This window comes from Pteronotus mesoamericanus, unplaced genomic scaffold (assembly GCF_021234165.1).
Source record: "Pteronotus mesoamericanus isolate MK-2021 breed Mesoamerican mustached bat unplaced genomic scaffold, CSHL_Meso_final contig_100, whole genome shotgun sequence".
Lineage (NCBI taxonomy): Eukaryota > Metazoa > Chordata > Mammalia > Chiroptera > Mormoopidae > Pteronotus > Pteronotus mesoamericanus.
Genome location: NW_026554999.1, coordinates 13,981,682 through 14,001,364, shown reverse-complemented (window position 1 = coordinate 14,001,364; position 19,683 = coordinate 13,981,682). Strand labels below are relative to the sequence as shown.

Genomic DNA, 19,683 nt, shown 5'->3' with positions numbered 1-19,683 from the left:
GACCATGAGAGGCTCAATGAGGTGTTCCAGATAGAGGAATCAACCAACAAAGCCCCAGAGAGGAGAAATAAGATTTATTACAGAGGAACCATGTCCTGTTCATCTTTGTTTTTCCTGTCCCTTGAGTGCTAAATGCCTCTGACTTCAAATTTAAAATAAAATGATCACACTTGCTACACTGTGGACAAGTGATTATGGTGCACATGCTTCACAAAATCAATACTACTAATCTCCTGATGCATTCAAGTTTTGATATGCTCAGCATCCAAAGGGTGCTGACCCACTCATAGAAGCACTGTGCTAGCTGCAGAGGGTGATAACAAGAAGCCTGGCTGATGGTCACCCTTAGTCCCAGCCTCAAACACAGGGCCATCCAGTGTGTCCTTTTGCTTTCTCTCATTTCTATGCCAGTTCACCTTCCTTGTCATTGTTTACTTTTGGGGAGGAAAGACTGTTCCAGGACATGACCACTGCCTGACCAGTGGGCTGGACCTGGGCCAGAATAGGGTAGGTGTTTCTCAGAACCCTCCTGCCTGCCTTGGAGACTGTCTGATCATAATCGATGTTTCTTATGTTGTAAGTCAGGACCCTTCCCCTACTTTGCACTACTGGTTCCTGGAACTGGTCATTGTCTTGAGCTGGACAAATGTGTAAAGAAATTCACCATAAGCAGTGATATTCACATTTGAGTACCCATGATTGTCTGCCCCTTTATCCTATATAATTCTTTGGTGCCTGCCAAGTGGTGTGCGGATCCATTTCATTTTATAGCCACCGAAGATGTGCCTCCTATGTAAGTTTCCCTCAATAAATTCAATTACCAGACTGGAGTGGTCAGCCTCTTTCTTCAGTCTTTCTTTGCCCTCTGCTCACAGAGAAGATTTTTCAGTCCTGTGACCTTTTCTTGGGTCTGTGTGTACTGACAACATTCCCTTCCAAATCTCTCCTTTGTGCTTTTCAGTGCACCAGTTGTGTCTACAAACATCCCTGCTTCCCCTGACTTTCTGTTCTAGCTTTAATTGAAATCTAAGGAAATTCCATTGTGTGTACCCTTCATGATAAAAGAGTACAAATTTTTCCTAACCTCCACTTTCATAGTCAAGGAGCAGAGTGTTAGTATTTTGCTTCCAGTCTGCTATCATTTCACCAAAAAGCGTTGCCATCCACTAACCTCCTGTTCATCGCCATTCCTCCAAGTCGAGGATTTTAATCCTGGCTCACCACAACCTTGTCTCTTGACTGATTTTAGCATCCGTGTGGAAAACCTTTTTATTCTTTTTTTTAATTAAAAGATTTTATTTACTTTTAGAGTGAGGGGAAGAGAGGGAGAGAAACAGCAATGTGTGAAAGATACATCGATCAGTTGTCTCTCATAGAACCCCAACTGGGGACCTGGCTCACAACCCAGGCATGTGCCCTGACTGGGAAGGGAACCAGTGACCACACAAGCCAGCACTCAATCCACTGAGCCACGCCAGCCAGGGCAAAAACATTCTTATTCTTTATGACCTCGTTCAGGACAGTTCAACCTCTGAAGTCTTAAACTTCCATATTCTCCTCTAGGACCATAAATCTTGCATCTTTTTAATTTTTATACTCCCGTATCTTTTTACTCTTCTTGGTTCGCCAAATAATAAGACTGCTCCAATTTTAACTTTCTTTCCTATCCAGCCCAGTCTGTATGCACTTCATTCTTTTGCCAACAATTTTAACCCCTCTCTCCACCGTCCCTCTTGTGACACCATCCTGGCTAAATTCCAACCACGGTAAATTCGGCAACCATCTCCTTTCTGCACTTGCACCCTGGCTACTCAGTGCCGCTGGAAAAGACCGTGTTCCTGCCGACACAGCTCACTGCTCACTGATTCTAGTCTATCCCAGCTGTGCCCTCCTGAGTGCTCAGCACTGCTCTGTCATAGGCCTCAAGTCAGCATCTTCTCAGTTGCCTCAGCAGCTATTTCAAATTTCACCACTCTTCTTAAGTGCATATCCTCACCTCTCTCCTTTCTTAATAGATGACCTCACTATATGCCCAAACTACCTCAAAACCCTGCCTCCAGCCAACAAATTTATTTGTCTTTATTTTTTTAAGATTTTACTTATTTATTTCTAGAGGGGAAGGGAGGAGAAAGAGAGGGAGAGAAATCAATGTGTGGTTGCCTCTAGCATGCCCCCTACTGGGGACCTGGCCCACAACCCAGGCATGTGCCCTGACTGGGAATGGAGCCAGTGACCTTTTGGTTCGCAGGCTGGCACTCAATCCACTGAGCCACACCAGCCAGGGCTCGGCTGTCTTTGTATCTATACTTCCTTCTTTCTCTCCTATTTTAAAAGTATTATTGCTCCAGTCAAGGGGCAATTCAATTATCTGTTCACTAAAATACACCTTCTTAAGACCGTGGTTTGCTAATGTGCCTTCACTTCCTGTGTTTCTAACAACTTACTCCCATTGGTTTCTTCCCCTCAGCATGTGAACAAATATGCTCACTCCTTCCTTGGTCCTGGTGCTTGTCCCTGAAGTCATCCTGGCTTCCACCTTCACCTTACCATCAACTTCCTAATATTGCTAAACTACAAGGCATGTTTTTCAGTTTATTCCTTCCTCCCTCCCTCCCTTCCTCCCTCACTGCCTCTTTCCCTTTTTTCCTTCTTTCCTTTCTCCCTCCCTTCCTTTCATTGATTTGAGATGGAAGAAAGAGAGAGGGAAGGAGAGAAAAACATTGATTTGTTGTTCCACGTACCTATGAATTCATTGGTTGATTCTTGTATTTGCCCTGACTGGGGACTGAACCTGCAACCTTAGCGTATTAGGGCACACTCTTCGCATATCAGGACTGAGCTACTCAGCCAAGACCTTCTAGGCACTTTTCAATACAGGTATTCTGTGACCTCTTTACAGAAAGTGGTCTCTCCATCTTGAATTCTCTCCTTTTGCAGGTTTTGTGTTTCCATTATCTCCTGGTTCACTTTGGCATTTCTGGCTATTCTCTGTGCCTCCTTTTCCTCTACCTGCTCCTCAAGCATTACAAGCTCTTAATGCTCTGTTGTTGGCTTCATCCTTACCACCAAAACTCTTCCTGGGTAAGGCTAACCCATACCCATTTATATTCCAACAATTCTTAAATCATTATGTCTAGCCCAGACCTCTCTCCATACATCACCTATTTAATGGATAACTCCACTTAGAGGTCCCTTGATGACTTTAAACTTCTTATGCCCAAAACCAAATTTATCATTTCTACCGCATCCCATCTTGAACTCCACAGTCTCCTCCCTATTCTATCACTAATCCTTGCCTCCTCTCTCCCTTGGCATCAACTACCACACCCATGCTTTTCTTTGAAGTAGCCCCACCTCCCTCCCTTCTCCAGCTCCACTGCCGTTTTCTAGATCAGACCCTCACTTTGTGCCAGACCACTGCAACAGTCTCTACCAACTTTCCTAACCCAGTCACATGTCCCTACAGTCTCTCATCCACACTGTTACCAAAGGAATTTTCTAACTCGTGATATGAGCATCTCATTCCTCTGCTCTAAAGTTTTCAAGGTTTCCTGATCACCTACAAGATAATGTAAACTCTTCTGCATGAGAGACAAAGTGCTAGATGACATATGGCTTCTGATTTCTTGTCCAACCTCATTTCTTAAAAACCACCCCCCCATACTTACATTCCATGAATACTCAAGAACTCAGTTTCCAAGGCACACCACATATTTATCATACTAACACCTCTACACTGCTGTTCATAGCAAATTCTGGTCTCAAACACTTCTTTGGAAATACTTCCCTAGCCTTCACAATCTTACCCATGTAGAGAGAGGGCTTTCTTCTCTAGTATTCTCATGAACTGCCTATATGTGCCTCTTAAAGCAATTTCTCATTTTCTACTATAGTTGTTAGAATGCCTGTCTTCTATATTATTAGCATTTTAAGGGAAATGTTATGATATTTAATTTCAATGTGCCTTCCCATGGTGGGCACTTGAATATTATATTTCTCAATCCTTGGATATAAGGAACATACATTCTACTTAGGGAAAGTTGTTATGTTGTTGACAGCAAAAGTTAAGTAACAAGACACTGCAGTATAAACCAGGAGAGCAGCAATTTTTAAACTTTGCCTGTACATTAGAATTACCTTGGGACCTTTCAAAAATTCCAAAGTTCACACAACACCCCAGACCAATTAAACCACAATCTGTGGGGATGGAACACCAGCATCAACATGTTTTAAAGTTCCACACGAGATTCTAATGGGCAGCAAGTGTAGGAAACACTGCGGTAACAGAAAGAGCAGTTAAGAAAGACTTTAGGAAGGTCCAGTTTGAACTAGTTAATTGGTTTTCAAGTGATCCAAGCTGTAGAAATGTCTGGAAGTTATGGTATACTCCTTGACATACAGCATGTCACCTCTCTCTGTCTCCCTGTCTATCTATCTGTCCATCTGTCTCTCTCTCTCTCTCTGATGCCTTCACACATGTGATTCCTACTACATAAAATACCCACTTCTTCACCGGGCAACTTCTGTTTCACTCAAACCCTTCCTCCCAATTTTCACCAGCCAAAACCAGAGCTTCTTCCACAACCCTCCCACTAAACTTTGCATATATTCTTTTTAAAGCAAGAGTATATGAACTAAGTCCCTTTAAGTCCACCACCAATTGAATAACAGTTTTGGGGTTATAAAAAGAAATTTTACTAAATTAATTGCATGTATATGTGTTTACACTCTGACTTCACAAAAGTTAAAATAGGAAAGAAGTCAGGCTTAGAATCAAGGAAATACAGTATGTTTAATATTCTCATATGAACTAAATGTTATTTTACAACCAGAGCAAAAATGTAACTATATTGTATATTTTGTATTAAAAATAGCATTGGTGTATGGTACACCCAACAAAGGAGCACCCAAATATATAAGGAAAATCTTGGAGGACATCACGAAAGATATAGAGAGCAATATATACTGATAGTAGGGGATTTTAACACCCCACTGTCAACAATGGATAGATCTACCAAACAAAATATCAACACAAGGATATTTTGGAACTAAATGATGCATCAGATCAAATGAACTTAACTAATATATACAGAACTTTTCATCCCAAAGAAACAATATACACATTCTTTCCAAATGCACATGGAACATTTTCAAAGACAGACCACATGATAGGACACAAAACAAGCCTCAACAAATTCCAGAAAGTTGAATCATAACAAGCATTTTCTCAAACCACAAGAGCTTGAAACTAGAAACCAACCTCAAGGAAAAAACTCAAAAACATTCAAACTCATGGAGACTTAATAGCATGCTATTAAACAATGAATGGGTCAATAATGAGATAAGAGAAGAAATCAAAAAGTTTCTGGAAACAAATGAAAATGAGCACACAAAAGTCCAAAACCTATGGGACAAAGTGAAGACAGTCCTGAGAGGAAAGTTCACAGCAATACAGACCTACCTTAAAAAGATAGAAGCATTTCAAATAAACAGCATAACCCTACATCTTCAAGAACTGGAGAAACAACAAACAAAGCCCAGAGCAAGTAGAAGGAAGGAAATAATCAAGATCAGAGCAGCACTGAATTACATAGAGACTAAAACAAAAAATTCAAAAGATCAAAAAACCCAGGAGCTGGTTCTTTGAAAAGATAAACAAAATCGACAAGCCTCTAAGCAGACTCATCAAGAAAAAAAAGGGAGAGGACCCAAGTAAATAACATCAGAAATGAAGGAGGAGAAATTACAACTGATACCACAGAAATACAAAGGACTGTAAGAAATTATATGTCAAGAAATTTGAAAACCTCAATGAAATAAATAAATTTCTAGAAAAATATAACCTTCCAACACTGAATGAAGAAAAAGCAGAAAGCCTGAACAGACCAATAAGAACTGGTGAAACTGAAGCAGTAATAAAAAAACTCCCAAAACAGGAATCAAGATGGTAGAGGAGTGAGAGGAAGTCATACTGACCTCCTCCCAGGACCAATCTGGAATTACAACTAAATTGGGGAGAAAAAACCTGGAACAAACAACTGAACAATAGTGAGAGAGAAGCCTTGTAACCTCGGAGACAGAAGAATCGCCTTTAGTGCAACCTAACTGGTAAGGAGTGTGGTACAGACCTGAGAAGGCGGGCGGGGCGCCCACAGGTGGCAGCACCAGAAGGATATTGAAACGGCCAGTTGGATCTCCCTGAGAAGAGCGGGGTCTAAAGCAAAAGTAGGGATCTCTAGCCCACAGCACCAGGGCCCAAAAAGTACACAGAAAACAGACAGCGGCAAAAAGCAGCAGGGTTGCTCTCTGACAGAGACAGGTGGCTGGAGACTCAAAGAACCATTTAAAGGGCCAATGCAAAATTTTTATGTGCAGCCATTTACCCTGGTTTCCGGCAAAGGCAGGTGCAGAGTGGGCTAGAGACGTCGGAGAAGAGACTGAGGAAGGAGGCTTTGGGGAGAGAACTAAAAGAGTAGTCAGTGGGATCTCAGTGCTGACTCATATCTCATGCAGCAGCAGCCATCTTACTCAGGCAGAGACCACGACCCCTGAGCAGCACCTGCGTCAAAGAACCTAATAGCCGCGCCCCCATGTGGGATTCCACCCCGACCCTTGCTGTCTAAGCTGCCTGCTGAGTGCAGAGTGGCAGCCACAGACAGTAAATCCCTGGCGAAAGGGGGCACAGAGAGGTCTGGCGACACTTGAAGAGAGACTGGGGACAGAGGCTTTGGAGAGAAAACGGAGAGAGTAGCCCGTGGGATCCTGGTGCAGACTCCTCCCCCATACAACGGCAACGTGAAAGGACCCAATAACCCCACCCCCAGGAGGGACTCCGCCTTGCCCTGAGCTGTCTAAGGGGACCTGCTGAGTGCAGAGTGAAGAGATTAACAGCTGAAGGAGATAGCCACAAACAGTAGATTACTGGAAGTCTCTACCAGACTGCCTAAGGTCGGACAGGGTCAACCTCTGACATCATCAGAGGCAGATCCAGAAAGTAAAAACAGCAGTCTCCAACCATAGAAATTCACACCACAAAGTCAGGAAATCAATTGATCTCAATTTAAGGAGCAGAAGCAAAAGAGAAGGGACTCACAAAAATGGAAAGACAAAGAAATATGCCCCACTTGAAGGGAAAGGAGGAATACCCAGTAAGAGAACTAAATGAAATAGAGGCATGTAAACTATCAAATATTGAGTTCAAAACAACGGTTCTATGGAATCCAAATGAGCTCAGTGAGCTCAGAGAGAATTACCAAAAACTACAGGGAAACTATGAGGAACTTACTGCAAACCATATTAGCATGAAAAAGGACATAGAACCTATCAATAAGACACAAGAGGAAATGAAGAAAACAATTCCTGAATTGAAGAACACAGTAGAAGGAATCAAAAGCAGGGTAGATGAAGCTGAGGACCGAATCAGCGAGCTGGAGGACAAGGTAGAAAAAAACTCCCAGAAAGAGCATGAAAATAAAAAAAGACTCAAAAAGAATGAAGAGGCATTTAGGGAAATGCAGGACAACCTGAAATGTAATAATATCCAGATAATAGGGATACCAGAAGGAGAAGAGGATGAGGAAGGGATAGAGAACCTGTTTGAAAAAGTAATCATGGAAAACTTCTCCAATTGGAGGAGAGAAAAAGTCACACAAGTCCAGGAAGCACAGAGGGTCCCATTTAAGAGGAACCAAATGAGGCCCACTCCAAGACACATGATCATTAAAATGACAAATATCAAAGACAAACAGAGAATCCTAAAGCAAGCAAGAGAGATAGAGGTAGTAACATATAAGGGAGCCCCAATACGCCTAGCATCTTACTTCTCAACAGAAATACTGCAAGCCAGAAGGGAATGGCAAGAAATATTCCAAGTTATGAAAAGCAAAGGCCTGCAACCAAGACTGCTCTACCCAGCAAGGCTCTCAATTAAAATGGAAGGAGAAATATGGAGTTTCCCAGACAAAAGAAGGCTAAAAGAATACACCTCCACCAAACCAGCACTACAAAATATGCTAAAGGGCCTGCTTTAAGATGAAGAAAAAGTTTTTATGAATACCCAGTTCCTTTCAGAATTGCCAATACTTGATATTACCAATATTTTTAATATTCATTAATCTGATTGTGACAATGATGTTATTTTAATTGTTCCTTTATTATTTGTTGAAACTAAACCTGTTTTAGTATATTTCTTGCCTATTTCTATTATTTTTTTAAAAAAGCTTTATGACTTTTTGGTATTCTTTATCCACTTATTGATTAAAGGTTTGCAGAACTTTTTTCAAAAAAAAAACAAAACCCCTATTAACTATGTTTTAGATGTGTTGCAAATACTCCTCTATTCTATTCCTGGTCCTTTCACTTTTTTATATGTATATTACTATATAGTTAAATGTTTAACATCGTCATATTGTCAATATTTAGTTTATAGCTTCTAGGGTTTAATATTTTACTTCAGGTCATGAAAAATATTAGTTTGTATTTTTTCTGAAAACTCCGTAGATTCTATATATTGATTTTTAACTCACCTGAATATTTCTTGTATAATGTGTGAAAGAGGGCTCTATATTTGTTTTATTTCAAGTAATAGTGGTCCATGCACCTTATTTGTTGAATAAGCCTTATTTTACCTGTTGATTTGAAATATCAACTTAATCATATATTGTTAGACAGATATATATACGTTTGTCTCTAGAATGTTCATTATATTTCATTGATCTATTTCATTATGTCTGTGCTGGTGTCATGTTGGTTTAATTGCTGAGACTTTATAAGGGTTTTACATTTTTTTAATATAATTAACTTTGACATTTAGAAAATAAATAAAATCAATCTGTATTTAAGAAAGAAAGAAAGAGAGAGAGAGATGGAATTCCTACCTTTTGTGACAAATTGGATGAAACTGAAGAATATTAAGCTAAGTGAAATAAGCCAGTTGATGAAAGAAATACCATATGATCTCACCTATAAGTGGAATCTATTCGACAAAATAAACTAGTGAACAAAATAAACCACAGTCATGGAAACATGGAGCAGACTGAAAGTGACCAGAGGGGAGGGGGAAAGAGGACAATGGTGGAAAGAAGGGGAAGGGACTAGACAAAGAACATGTATGAATGACCCATGGACATGGAAAACAAGGTGAGAATTGACTGTGGGAGTAGGGGGCGGGGGTGGGATGGAGGAGGGTAAAGGGGGAAAAATTGAGACAACTGTAATTGAATAAACATGATTTAAAAATTATAAGATAAAGTTAAAAAAATTTTTTAAAAAGTACCCTAAAATGTGATTTTGTTACTTATTTAGACAGATCTCAATAGATTGCAACTTATTTTCTGCTATACTTAATAAACATTTGGTTCTCAATTAAACAAACAAACAAACAAACAAAACAAAAACTCCCAGAACACAAAAGCCCTGGACCAGACAGGTTCACAGGAGAATTTTAGAAAACTTTTAAGGAAGAGCTAACCCCTGTCCTTCTCAGACTATTCCAAAAAGTCCAAGATGAGGGAAGACTCTCAAACTCTTTTGGTGAGGCCAGCATCATCCTAATCCCCAAAACACATAAAGACACAACCAAGAAAGAAAACTACAGACCAATATCGCTGATGATATAGACACTAAAATCCTCGACAAAATATTGGCAAACCACATCCAGCAATACATTAAAAAGATCATCCACAATCATCAAGTGGGATTCATCCCAGGGATGCAAGGATGGTTCAGTATTCGCAATTCAATAAACATAATACATCACATAAACAAAAAGAAAGACAAAATCCACATGATCATATCAATAGATGTAGAAAAAGCATTGATAAGGTACAGCATCCATTTATGATAAAAACACTCAGCAAAGTAGGAGTAAAGGGGGCATACCTCAATCTAATAAATGCCGTATATGAAAAACCTACAGTCAACCTTATACTCAACGGGCAAAAACTAAAAGCTTTCCCACTAAGATCGGGAACAAGAGGAGGATGTCCTCTTTCACCACCTCTATTCAACATAGTGTTGGAAGTCCTGGCCACAGCAATCAGACAAGAAAAAGAAATAAAAGGCATCCAAATTGTAAAGGAGGAAGTAAAACCGCCATTGTTTGCAGATGACATGATAGTGTACATAGAAAACCCCATAGACTCCACCAAAAAACTACTCAAACCTAATAAGTGAATTTGGCCAAACAGCGGGATACAAAGTCAATATTCAGAAATCAAAGGCATTTTTGTACATCAATGATGAAATACCAGAAAAGAAATTAGAAAAAAAATCCCCTTTGCTATAGCAACAAGAAAAATAAAGTACCTAGGAATAAACTTAACCAAGGAGGTAAAAGACCTGTACGCAGAAAACTACACAACACTGAAGAAAGGAATTAAGGAAAACACAAATAAGTGGAAGCATATACCATGTTCATGGACTGGAAGAATTAACATCATCAAAATGTCCACACTACCCAAAGCGATTTATAGATTCAATGCAATCCCTATAAAAATACCAATGACATATTTCACAGACATAGAACAAACATTGCAAAAATTTATATGGTACCATAAATGACCCCGAATAGCTGCAGCAATTTTGAGAAAGAAGAACAAACTCAGAGGGATCACAATAACTGACATCAAAATATGTTACAAGGCTGCTGTAATCAAAACAGTCTGGTACTGGCATAAGAACAGACACATAGATCAATGGAACACAATAGAGAACCCAGAAATAAACCCATGTCTCTATGGTCAATTCATATTCAACAAAGGGTACAGAAGCATAAAATGGAGTAAAAATGGCCTCTTCTACAAATGGTGTTGGGAGATCTGGACAACTACATGCAAAAACATGAAACTCCACCTCCAACTTACAGCATACACAAAAATAAACTCGAGATGAATAAAAGACTTAAATATAAGTCGCAACACCATAAAAGTCCTAGAGGAGAACACAAGCAGAACACTCTCATCCCACACAGCAATATTTTCACCTCTATGTCTCCTAGAACAAGGGACATAAAGGAAAGAATAAACAAATGGGACTTCATCAAAATAAGAAGCTCCTGCATTGGCTAAAGAAAACATCAACAAAATGAAAAGGGAATCAATCATATGGGAAAATATATTTGCCAATGATACCTCAGATGGGGGTGTGATCTCCAAAATATATAAAGAACTCACAGGACTCCACTCCAGGAAAACAAATTCAATGAAAAAATGGGCAAAGGACCTGAACAGACACTTCTCCAAGGAGCACATACACAGGGCTCAGAGATATGAAAGGATGCTCATCATCACTAGTCATCAGAGAAATGAAAATTAAAACCACAATGAGATACCACTTCACACCGGTCAGTATGGCCATCATAAACAAATCAACAAACAACAATTGCTGGTGAGGCTGGGGAGAAAAGGGAGTCCTAGTACATTGTTGGTGGAAATGCAGATTGGTGTAGCCACTGTGGAAAACAATTTCAAACTTACTCAAAAATCTAAAAATGGAACTACCTTTTTACCCAGCCATTCCACTGCTGGGATTATGCCCTAAGAATCCCAAAACTCCAATTCAAAAGAACCTATGCACCTCAATGTTCATAGCAGCACAATTTACAGTAACGAAGTGTTGGAAGCAACCTAAGTGCCCAACAGTAAATGAGGAGATCAGTACACTATGGTACTTTTACACAATGGAATACTATGCAGCAGAAAGAAAGAAAGAGCTACTACCCTTCATGACAGTATGGATGGAAATGAAGAGCATAATGCTAACTGAAATAAGCCAGGTGGTGAAAGACAAATACCATATGATCTCACCTATAAGTAGAACCTAATCAACAAAACAAACAAGCAAGAAAAATATCACCAGCAACACTGAAAGAAAAACAAATTGACAATAACAAGAGGGGAGGAAGAGAGGGGTTAACAGGGAAAAGGGGAAAGGTCAATCAGGAAACATGTATAAAGGACTCATGGACAAAGCCAAAGTGGGGAAGGGTTGAGTGTGGGAGGTTGGGGTGGGTGGGGTGGGGTAAATTGGTGGTGGGAAAATGGAGACAACCGTACTTGAAGAAGAATAAAAAATAAAAATAACATTGGTGTATGGTTCACCATTATAAATCTGATTACACTGTTAGAATGATTTAAACATTTTTTCAAAATTCAAGTCATAAACTACATGGAAAATATTACAAAGCTTACTAAAAACCAAGCAGAAAGAAACTATCATATATTAATAGCATATATATTAAAAATAATGTATTTACTTACCTGAGAAGTGAATATGGTTGTGTTTGAAAGATCAATAAATCATTACAGTGACCCTAATCAACATAAAAAGAAGTTATCAACATTTTTTATAAAAATAACAATGCCAAAGACAACAGGGGTGGAGGGATTGAATGTGAGAGATGGGGGGTGGATAGGACAGTGAGAGTCAATGGGGGAAGAAATAGGGTCAACTATAATTGAACAAAAGTAAAAAATCTTTTTAAAATAAAAATGCATTAGTAATTGAATATTTACTTTGTAAATGTAAAAGAGATTATATAAAACAGCAAATAAATCTTTCTCTAGCTATGGACACACATATACACATGCATACACAAACATATACATACCTACATCCACACAAATTTTAGAAATGTGGTTACCATTTTTTCAGTGACCCAATTTTTACCTAACCACAGTCTATATATATAATTGTAAATTTAAAAATCAGAAACATGTTTTTCTCTTAGAACAGTAAGTTCAAAATGACAATGTGGTGGTTTTCAAACTTTTTTTTTTTAGAACTTTTTTCATTTAAATTACTCTTATTTTAAATGTTCTCATTACCCCATCTCAATTTTCCAGGGGGTCCCAGGATTTCCTGGGAATTCTTAATTTGAAAATCACAGATCCAGTTGATTTGCTGAATATGATTTTCTCATCTAAAAATTAATGTGAAAGAATCAGCAGAGAATTTCTCTAATTCTTTCAAATAGCTTTTTAGAATTTCATAATTCATGACCATGATTTTAATCAGAATTCCTATTTTAATGATAAAATTTGCATCCTAAATTAAGATTTCTTGTGCCCAGAAAAAGAAGACAAACCATTAAATTTTCTTTTTAATTAAATGCAAAGTTGTGGTTTTCATCTTTCATTGAAGTACTGCATCAGCCAAAGAAAGCTCTGAAACTTTCAGGATATGTAACACTTAAATTCAAGGCCTCAGAACTGTGAAATAAACCAGTTCCCTGGAGAGAAGGTACCCATTTCAGGGTTTGCCAGGCTGCTCTGCAGGAACAACTCTGGAAGTAACTATGCCTGAAGAAATGAAAGAGAACAGGCGCCCCCTTGGCTGGACCATGGCTTGTTGTACCCAACCCCTCCCTGAAGGCACAGTCCTGCTATGCCTAAGTGTTCATGCAAACCAGAGCGACCAGTCCTGAATTCCTGTCCCATCACATACAGAACAGGAGGACGGCCACCCTGCTCTGAATATCCTAAGGTCCTAGGAGTGAAAGAACAATACCCTCCAAATGCTACTCATTTATTCCTTTGATCTTAGTTTTATCAGATTTTAAAACTGGAATGCTTCCAACGCAAATGTAAAACAAGGGTGAAGCAGTGGCAAAAGATGCGTATAATAAAAAAAAAAATACACTATAAGCATTTCAAAGTAGTTTCCTCTTGAGGAAAAAAGTTAGCATTAATGATGTTCTACTTATTGTTAGGTAGCAAATTTCATAATCACTTATGATTACACTAAGTTTACATATACATTATATATATTCTTTTTATGTATCAAATATTACTTACAAATATTTTAAATCAATAAAATTATAAACACCCATACTATGAGGACGCTCAAAGAGAAAAGGAAAAACCATCCTTTGTTTTGATTTGTAAACCTAAGATATCCTGAATTACTTCACAAAAACCACTTACTCTGAAGATTAGTCACACCACAGAGAAACATTTCATGCCTTTTCATATTTTGCAATGTGGGAATATTAACATTCTTATTGAACAACCATTTAGGCTGAATAACACAATTAGTCAGAGGAAATGTTTAGATATAAAATTTTCTTACTGTATCCAAGGAAAGTAAATCATCTTTGCTCCCACCGAATACCATTATTTCATTTTCTTTTCCCAAACAGGCCGTGTGCCATAATCTATGATTGGAAAGCATAAACAGAGTGAAATACTGTCAAGGAATAAACTATCAAGGAATATATATCACATATAAATCAATCTTCAATTGCACACTCTAAAATGTAATCTATTTCAAAAGAGGCAATATCAAACTCCAAACTTTGGCATATCCTCAAAGAGGACAGATTTTAAAATCCCTCTAGAATCAACAGAGAATTAGATTTTAGAGTTCGTTAAATCATATCATTTCAGTTAAGGAAATGACCCCCAATAACTCCCATTTTATCCCATAACTTTTTCTAATCTCTTTATTTCATAGATATTGACATAATTTATCACAAAATAAAATACTTTTAAAAAGAGCTGATCAGTAGAAATAAATACCTTTCCCACTTTTCTTATTACTATCTGCCATGTTGCATCTTCATTATTTTTTACTCTTTCCTGTTCTCTCTTCCCTGATCACCTGACAAATACAATTTGGCATTTTCTTTTCATTTACATTGTTATACTACTTATCACTCTGGGTACAGAATACCACATATGTTCCTCATTTTTCTGTCTGTAATGTTGATAAATAATATTTTTCCAATATTGTTTTTAACCATGGACAATTCCTGATCAAGAAGCACCTGTGCCATTTTTCTTATCCTCTATTTATGACCAACAACTATTTCTGTTTCCCATAAAACTTAAATTAATTCTTGCTTTTCCCCAAATGAACCCTCTATTTCAGTCAGCTTCATTTATTTGCTTTTCCAAACAGTAAAGCTTACATCTGACTCTAGGCTTTTGTTCCCCTGTTTCCAAGTCTTAGAATGAGAAGTCATTCTCCCAGGGCCTTAAAAAACAAACAAACAAACAAACAAACAAACAAAAACAGGCTCAAAATCCCCAAATGGAGCAAGGAGTCCTAAACACATACCAGGCCCCCCAGCTCAGGATTCCAGTGCCAGGAAGATAACTGCCCACAACATCTGGCTGTGAAACCAGCAGGGATTGAGTTGCTGGAGAAGGCTGCTGGAGCCCTAAGCAGTTCCTCTTGGGGAACCTATACATGGACTCACCTACTCAGACTCCCTCCCTCTAAGCTCCAGCACCAAGGTGGCAGCCTAAAGGGCACAGTGGTATACAGGGGGAGACTGAAGCATGTGGCATCAAGGCAAGCAGAGGCCATTGTCCTCTGCTGAGCCCTCCCCACCAAAGAGCCTATAGGCTGCTGTCATATCTGAGATTCCATCAACCTGTCTAATAGGTTGTGCCACTCTGGAGATCCACAGAGGCTCTACCCCACCCAATTTAGGGGCCCATCCAAGCTGCTTTTCCATAAGAATGACTGGTCTTGGCTACCAAATCCTATCAAACAAGCAACAGCTGGCTTCAGTGAGCCCCAGCAGCAGCCAGATTAGAGTCACAGCTTGGCTTCACCTGGGAATCTCCAAACCCAGAACAAGCAGCGGCCATCTCAGATTGCTTTGCAGCTCAGGCATGGTGACCCTGGGCAAAACACAGGTGAGGGCTGACCGTGGCCTGCACCACCTGGGAAACCCCAGAGCCAGGATAGTAAGAGACCACATCACAGCACCACCACCCTGCTCCTGCACAGCTGATCCTCCACAGAAGGTAAAGATTGGTGGTCAGTGGTCACCATCAATTCTTACTGCTGACTGGCCTGGGTAAATCCCTCCCATTGATCTGCCAATAACAACCCAGGCTCAACTACAAGAGGAGGGTGTACTCAGCCCACACAAAGGACATACCTCGAGTACCCAGCCTGGATGATGGGGGAGGCTGTGCCACTGGTCCCTATAGGAAACCTACTACATTAGGCCACACTACCAAGACACAGACTTAAAGCAGTTCTACCTAAAACAAACCCAGCCAGGGAGGCTGCCAAAGTGAGGAGGCAAAGAAACATGGCCCACATGAAAGAGCAGATCAAAACTCCAGAAAGAGAACTATACAAAATGGAGATAAGCAATCTATGAGATGCAGAGTTCAAAACACTGGTTACAAGGATACTCAAGGAATTTAGCGTAGACTGCAGCAACATAAAAAAGACCTAGTCATAAATGAAAGATACACTAATTGAAATAAAGAACAATTTACAGGGAAACAACAGTTGAATGGATGAAGCAGAGAATCAAATCAATGATTTGGAACATAAGGAAGCAAAAAACAAGCATGCAGAATAAGAAGAAAAAAGAATCCAAAAAAATGAGGGTAGTATAAACAGGCTCTGGGACAACTTTAATAGGTACAACATTTGCCTCATCACTATGAAGGAGTACCAGAAGGAGAAGAGAAAGAGCAAGAAATTGGAAACCTATCTGAAAAAACAGTAAAAGAAAACTTCCCTATTTTGGTGAAGGAAATAGGGAAGACATGCAAGTCCAGGGAGCAGAGAGAGTCCCAAACAAGATGGATGCAAAGAGGCCCACTCCAAGACACAACATTATTAAAAGGCCAAAGATCAAAGATAAAGAGAGACACTTAAAAGCAGTACGAGAAAAGAAGTTGGTTACTGGAAGGTTGCCGGATGGGATGGGAAGGGGAAGATGAATGTAGAGGTGAGGGGATTAAGAAGTACATATAGGTAGTTATAGAATAGCCATGGGGATGTACGGTACAGTATAGGAAATGGAGCAGCCAAAGAACTTATACTCATGAGCCATGGACATGAACAGTGGTGTGGGGTTTGCCTGAGGGAGTCAGGGGCACTGGGTGGAGGGTGACAAAGGGGGAAAAAATCAGGACAACTGTAATAGCATAATCAATAAAATATATTTTTAAAAATCCCCAAATGCCTCCCAAACTACCTTCTCTGTTCAGCACCTTTCAACGTTTATGTGCTCATTTTATAATCTAACTTACAGTTGAAGATAAACTGCTCTATATACTGCTTTAATTTTTTGATGCATGTGTCTTTAACTCTCCACAAAAAGATCCTTAAGGTAAAAAATTGATGTTGTGGTGGGCTGGAACCAGTTTATTGGGCAGTTATAGCCAATAGTGTATCTCTATCCAACTCCATGTTCAGTGACAACATGTTGATAGCTTGAAACTGGCCATGGTGGAAATCAGCAAATGCAACATATTAGGCTTTTTTAAATTTTGTTTTTCCTGGACAGCAGTGTTAACTGTTTACCAGCACATCGCTGGAACTTGGGTAATCTAATTTTATGCTTTTCTTTAAAAATGGCTATTATGGTGTTCTGTATCCAGTAGGTGATCAAAAACTTTTGATTAACAAAAGTAAACACAAAATGCCACCATAATATATTCAGTGATCAAATAATTATTTCATAAAGGAGTAGAGCATCTAACATTGTTTTGAAAATGGTCTGATAGTACATATCCATCTCCAGTTTCACATTATTTACAAAGAATACTTTTATGGTTTTAAAAAGTTCAATATTTCTGATGGCTTGAACTATCAGAATAAAAAGTACACGTAAATTTCTCAATTTTAAAAGATAAACTGAGGGTTTACAAAGTCATAGCTTTGATTCTGAGAGTACTTTGATTAGTTCTCTTAACAGACCAAATTGTTAAAACAACAAATTCCCCAAACAATTACATATTATCACTTATTTTATTACCACATAACTTATTTTTAGTACATTAACCCTTTTATTTAACTTCCACAAGTGCAAACAGTGGGATTATGTACAACTTGTCAAGTCAAATCATTTCCTCAAACAATTATGACACATTCAATGACATATGCATTTCAGACCCAGGATAGAACTGAGTCATTAGAGACTTTGTTTGGGAAATATTCGCCCAATTCTCCAACTTGTATGTCAGGCCATAATGTCATATAAATCTTCAGCAACGCCTAGGTTGTGTTTTGGGGTTGGAGATTGGAACAAGAAGAGGGATTGGGCAGAAGAGATAGAATATTATGGAGTCCTCATATTTGGGAAGCAACAGCTTAACTCATTGGAGAGAAGGTCAGGTAAACTTGGCAATGCTCATGGGATACAGCAGTACCTAAGGCTCTATAGATCAACCCTTACTGACATCTTTTACAAACATTTAGGAAAGTTCTTTGCTGACAGCCACCTATACAGATAATCAGATATGGATATATAGATGGCTTTTCAACCAGGTATTATTTTATCTAAGTGAGACCTTTAGAAGAGGATGCAACACTGTAGAACAGTGGTTCTCAACCAGGACCAATTCTGTCCCCAAGGGGACATTTGACAATATCTGGAATATTTTTGATTGTCATTAACTCCAGGTTGACAGGGGGCAGTACTACTGGCATCCAGTGGGTTAAAGACAGAGATGTTATTAAACATTGTCCAAAGCACAGGATGCCCCTCACAAAAAATAATTTGGTCCAAAATGTCAATAGCATCAAGGTTGAGAAACCTGCTGTAGAATTACAAGAGGAGAATTGGGCAGCTTGTATTTAAAATTACAGCTTGGAAAGGTTTGCACAAAATTCATTTAGATGTTAAGTAAATTCTCATTTTCATAAAAAATTAGTATATATACACACACATTTATGTTCTCCTTACACTAAACTGTATCCCACCTGTTCTCCTCCTCACCTCATACCTGAAGATAGATCTGCCTCTGTCTTATCTGCCTTATGGAAACTCTGGCCTGGACTTCATCTTCGAAGAACACTGGAAAGCCTTTCCTGCCTTGATTTGGTGACATCTAGCTTGCAACCTGATGTTTTTTTCTACAGACTGATAGTTTATGTCCTCTCACAGCTGCTCTAAACTTATCACCTAAACATTCTAATAAAGCATATTATTTAGATGGCATATTAGTTGAATTAAAAAAAAATCTCTTTACATAGCTCAGTTCTAACTTGTATATTATTGATCATAGCTGTGCTGCTTCAATTACTCATTAAGGGTTTAAATATAAAATAGCAATTTAAAATTAAACAGTCTTACTACCACTTTGGTCTATAATTAATGCATTCATACAATCAAACAACTGGAAGAGAATGAAGAGCTTATCTAGTCCAACTCCCTCATTCCACAGATGACAAAAATTGATGCTCAGTTTCATAAGTGACTTTCCCAAAGCCAAAATGCTAAGTAGTAGCTGAGCAAGGACTAGAACTCTGGGTTCCTATATCTTAATATAAAACTCTTTAAATTAAAATATATATCATACAAAAGATGCAGAATTACTAAAATAATACATTCAAATGAATTTTTATACATGAAAATATAAGAATCATACATATAATTATGATAAACTCTAAATATATCACACATTAATATAGGTATATACAATGATATGTATACATATAAATATTTTCATGTCTTTTTCTCAAGTAAGTTACTTATCATATATTATATTACTGAAATTCATGTCATTAAGTTGATTCACATTAGAGTAAAAAATCTAAAATACATGTCATGAAAAAGAACAAAATCCATTACTAAGTATAATAATTTAGTGTGCCAAATCTGAATTTCCTATGAATATATCTTTATTATACAACTCAATCAAATTAGAAAAAATAAGAATTACAGTACTAAAGTGGTTTTCTTTGTAGCCTAATAGTACACTG

General features: G+C 38.4%; 1 protein-coding gene across 4 annotated transcripts in view; it reads right to left on the bottom strand.

The window, feature by feature from the left end:
• Positions 1-19,683, bottom strand: part of KLHDC1 (kelch domain containing 1) — an 85,714-nt gene that overhangs the window by 6,756 nt on the left and 59,275 nt on the right. For 3 of the 4 annotated variants that reach the window (XM_054593605.1, XM_054593750.1, XM_054593673.1), the window contains 2 exons: positions 14,068-14,152; positions 12,258-12,310 (listed from right to left, as the gene is read on the bottom strand). In XM_054593605.1, coding sequence (XP_054449580.1) covers positions 12,258-12,310; positions 14,068-14,152 — 138 coding nt within the window. The remainder of the gene's footprint in view (positions 1-12,257; positions 12,311-14,067; positions 14,153-19,683) is intronic. The other variant, XM_054593831.1, reaches the window with a different exon arrangement.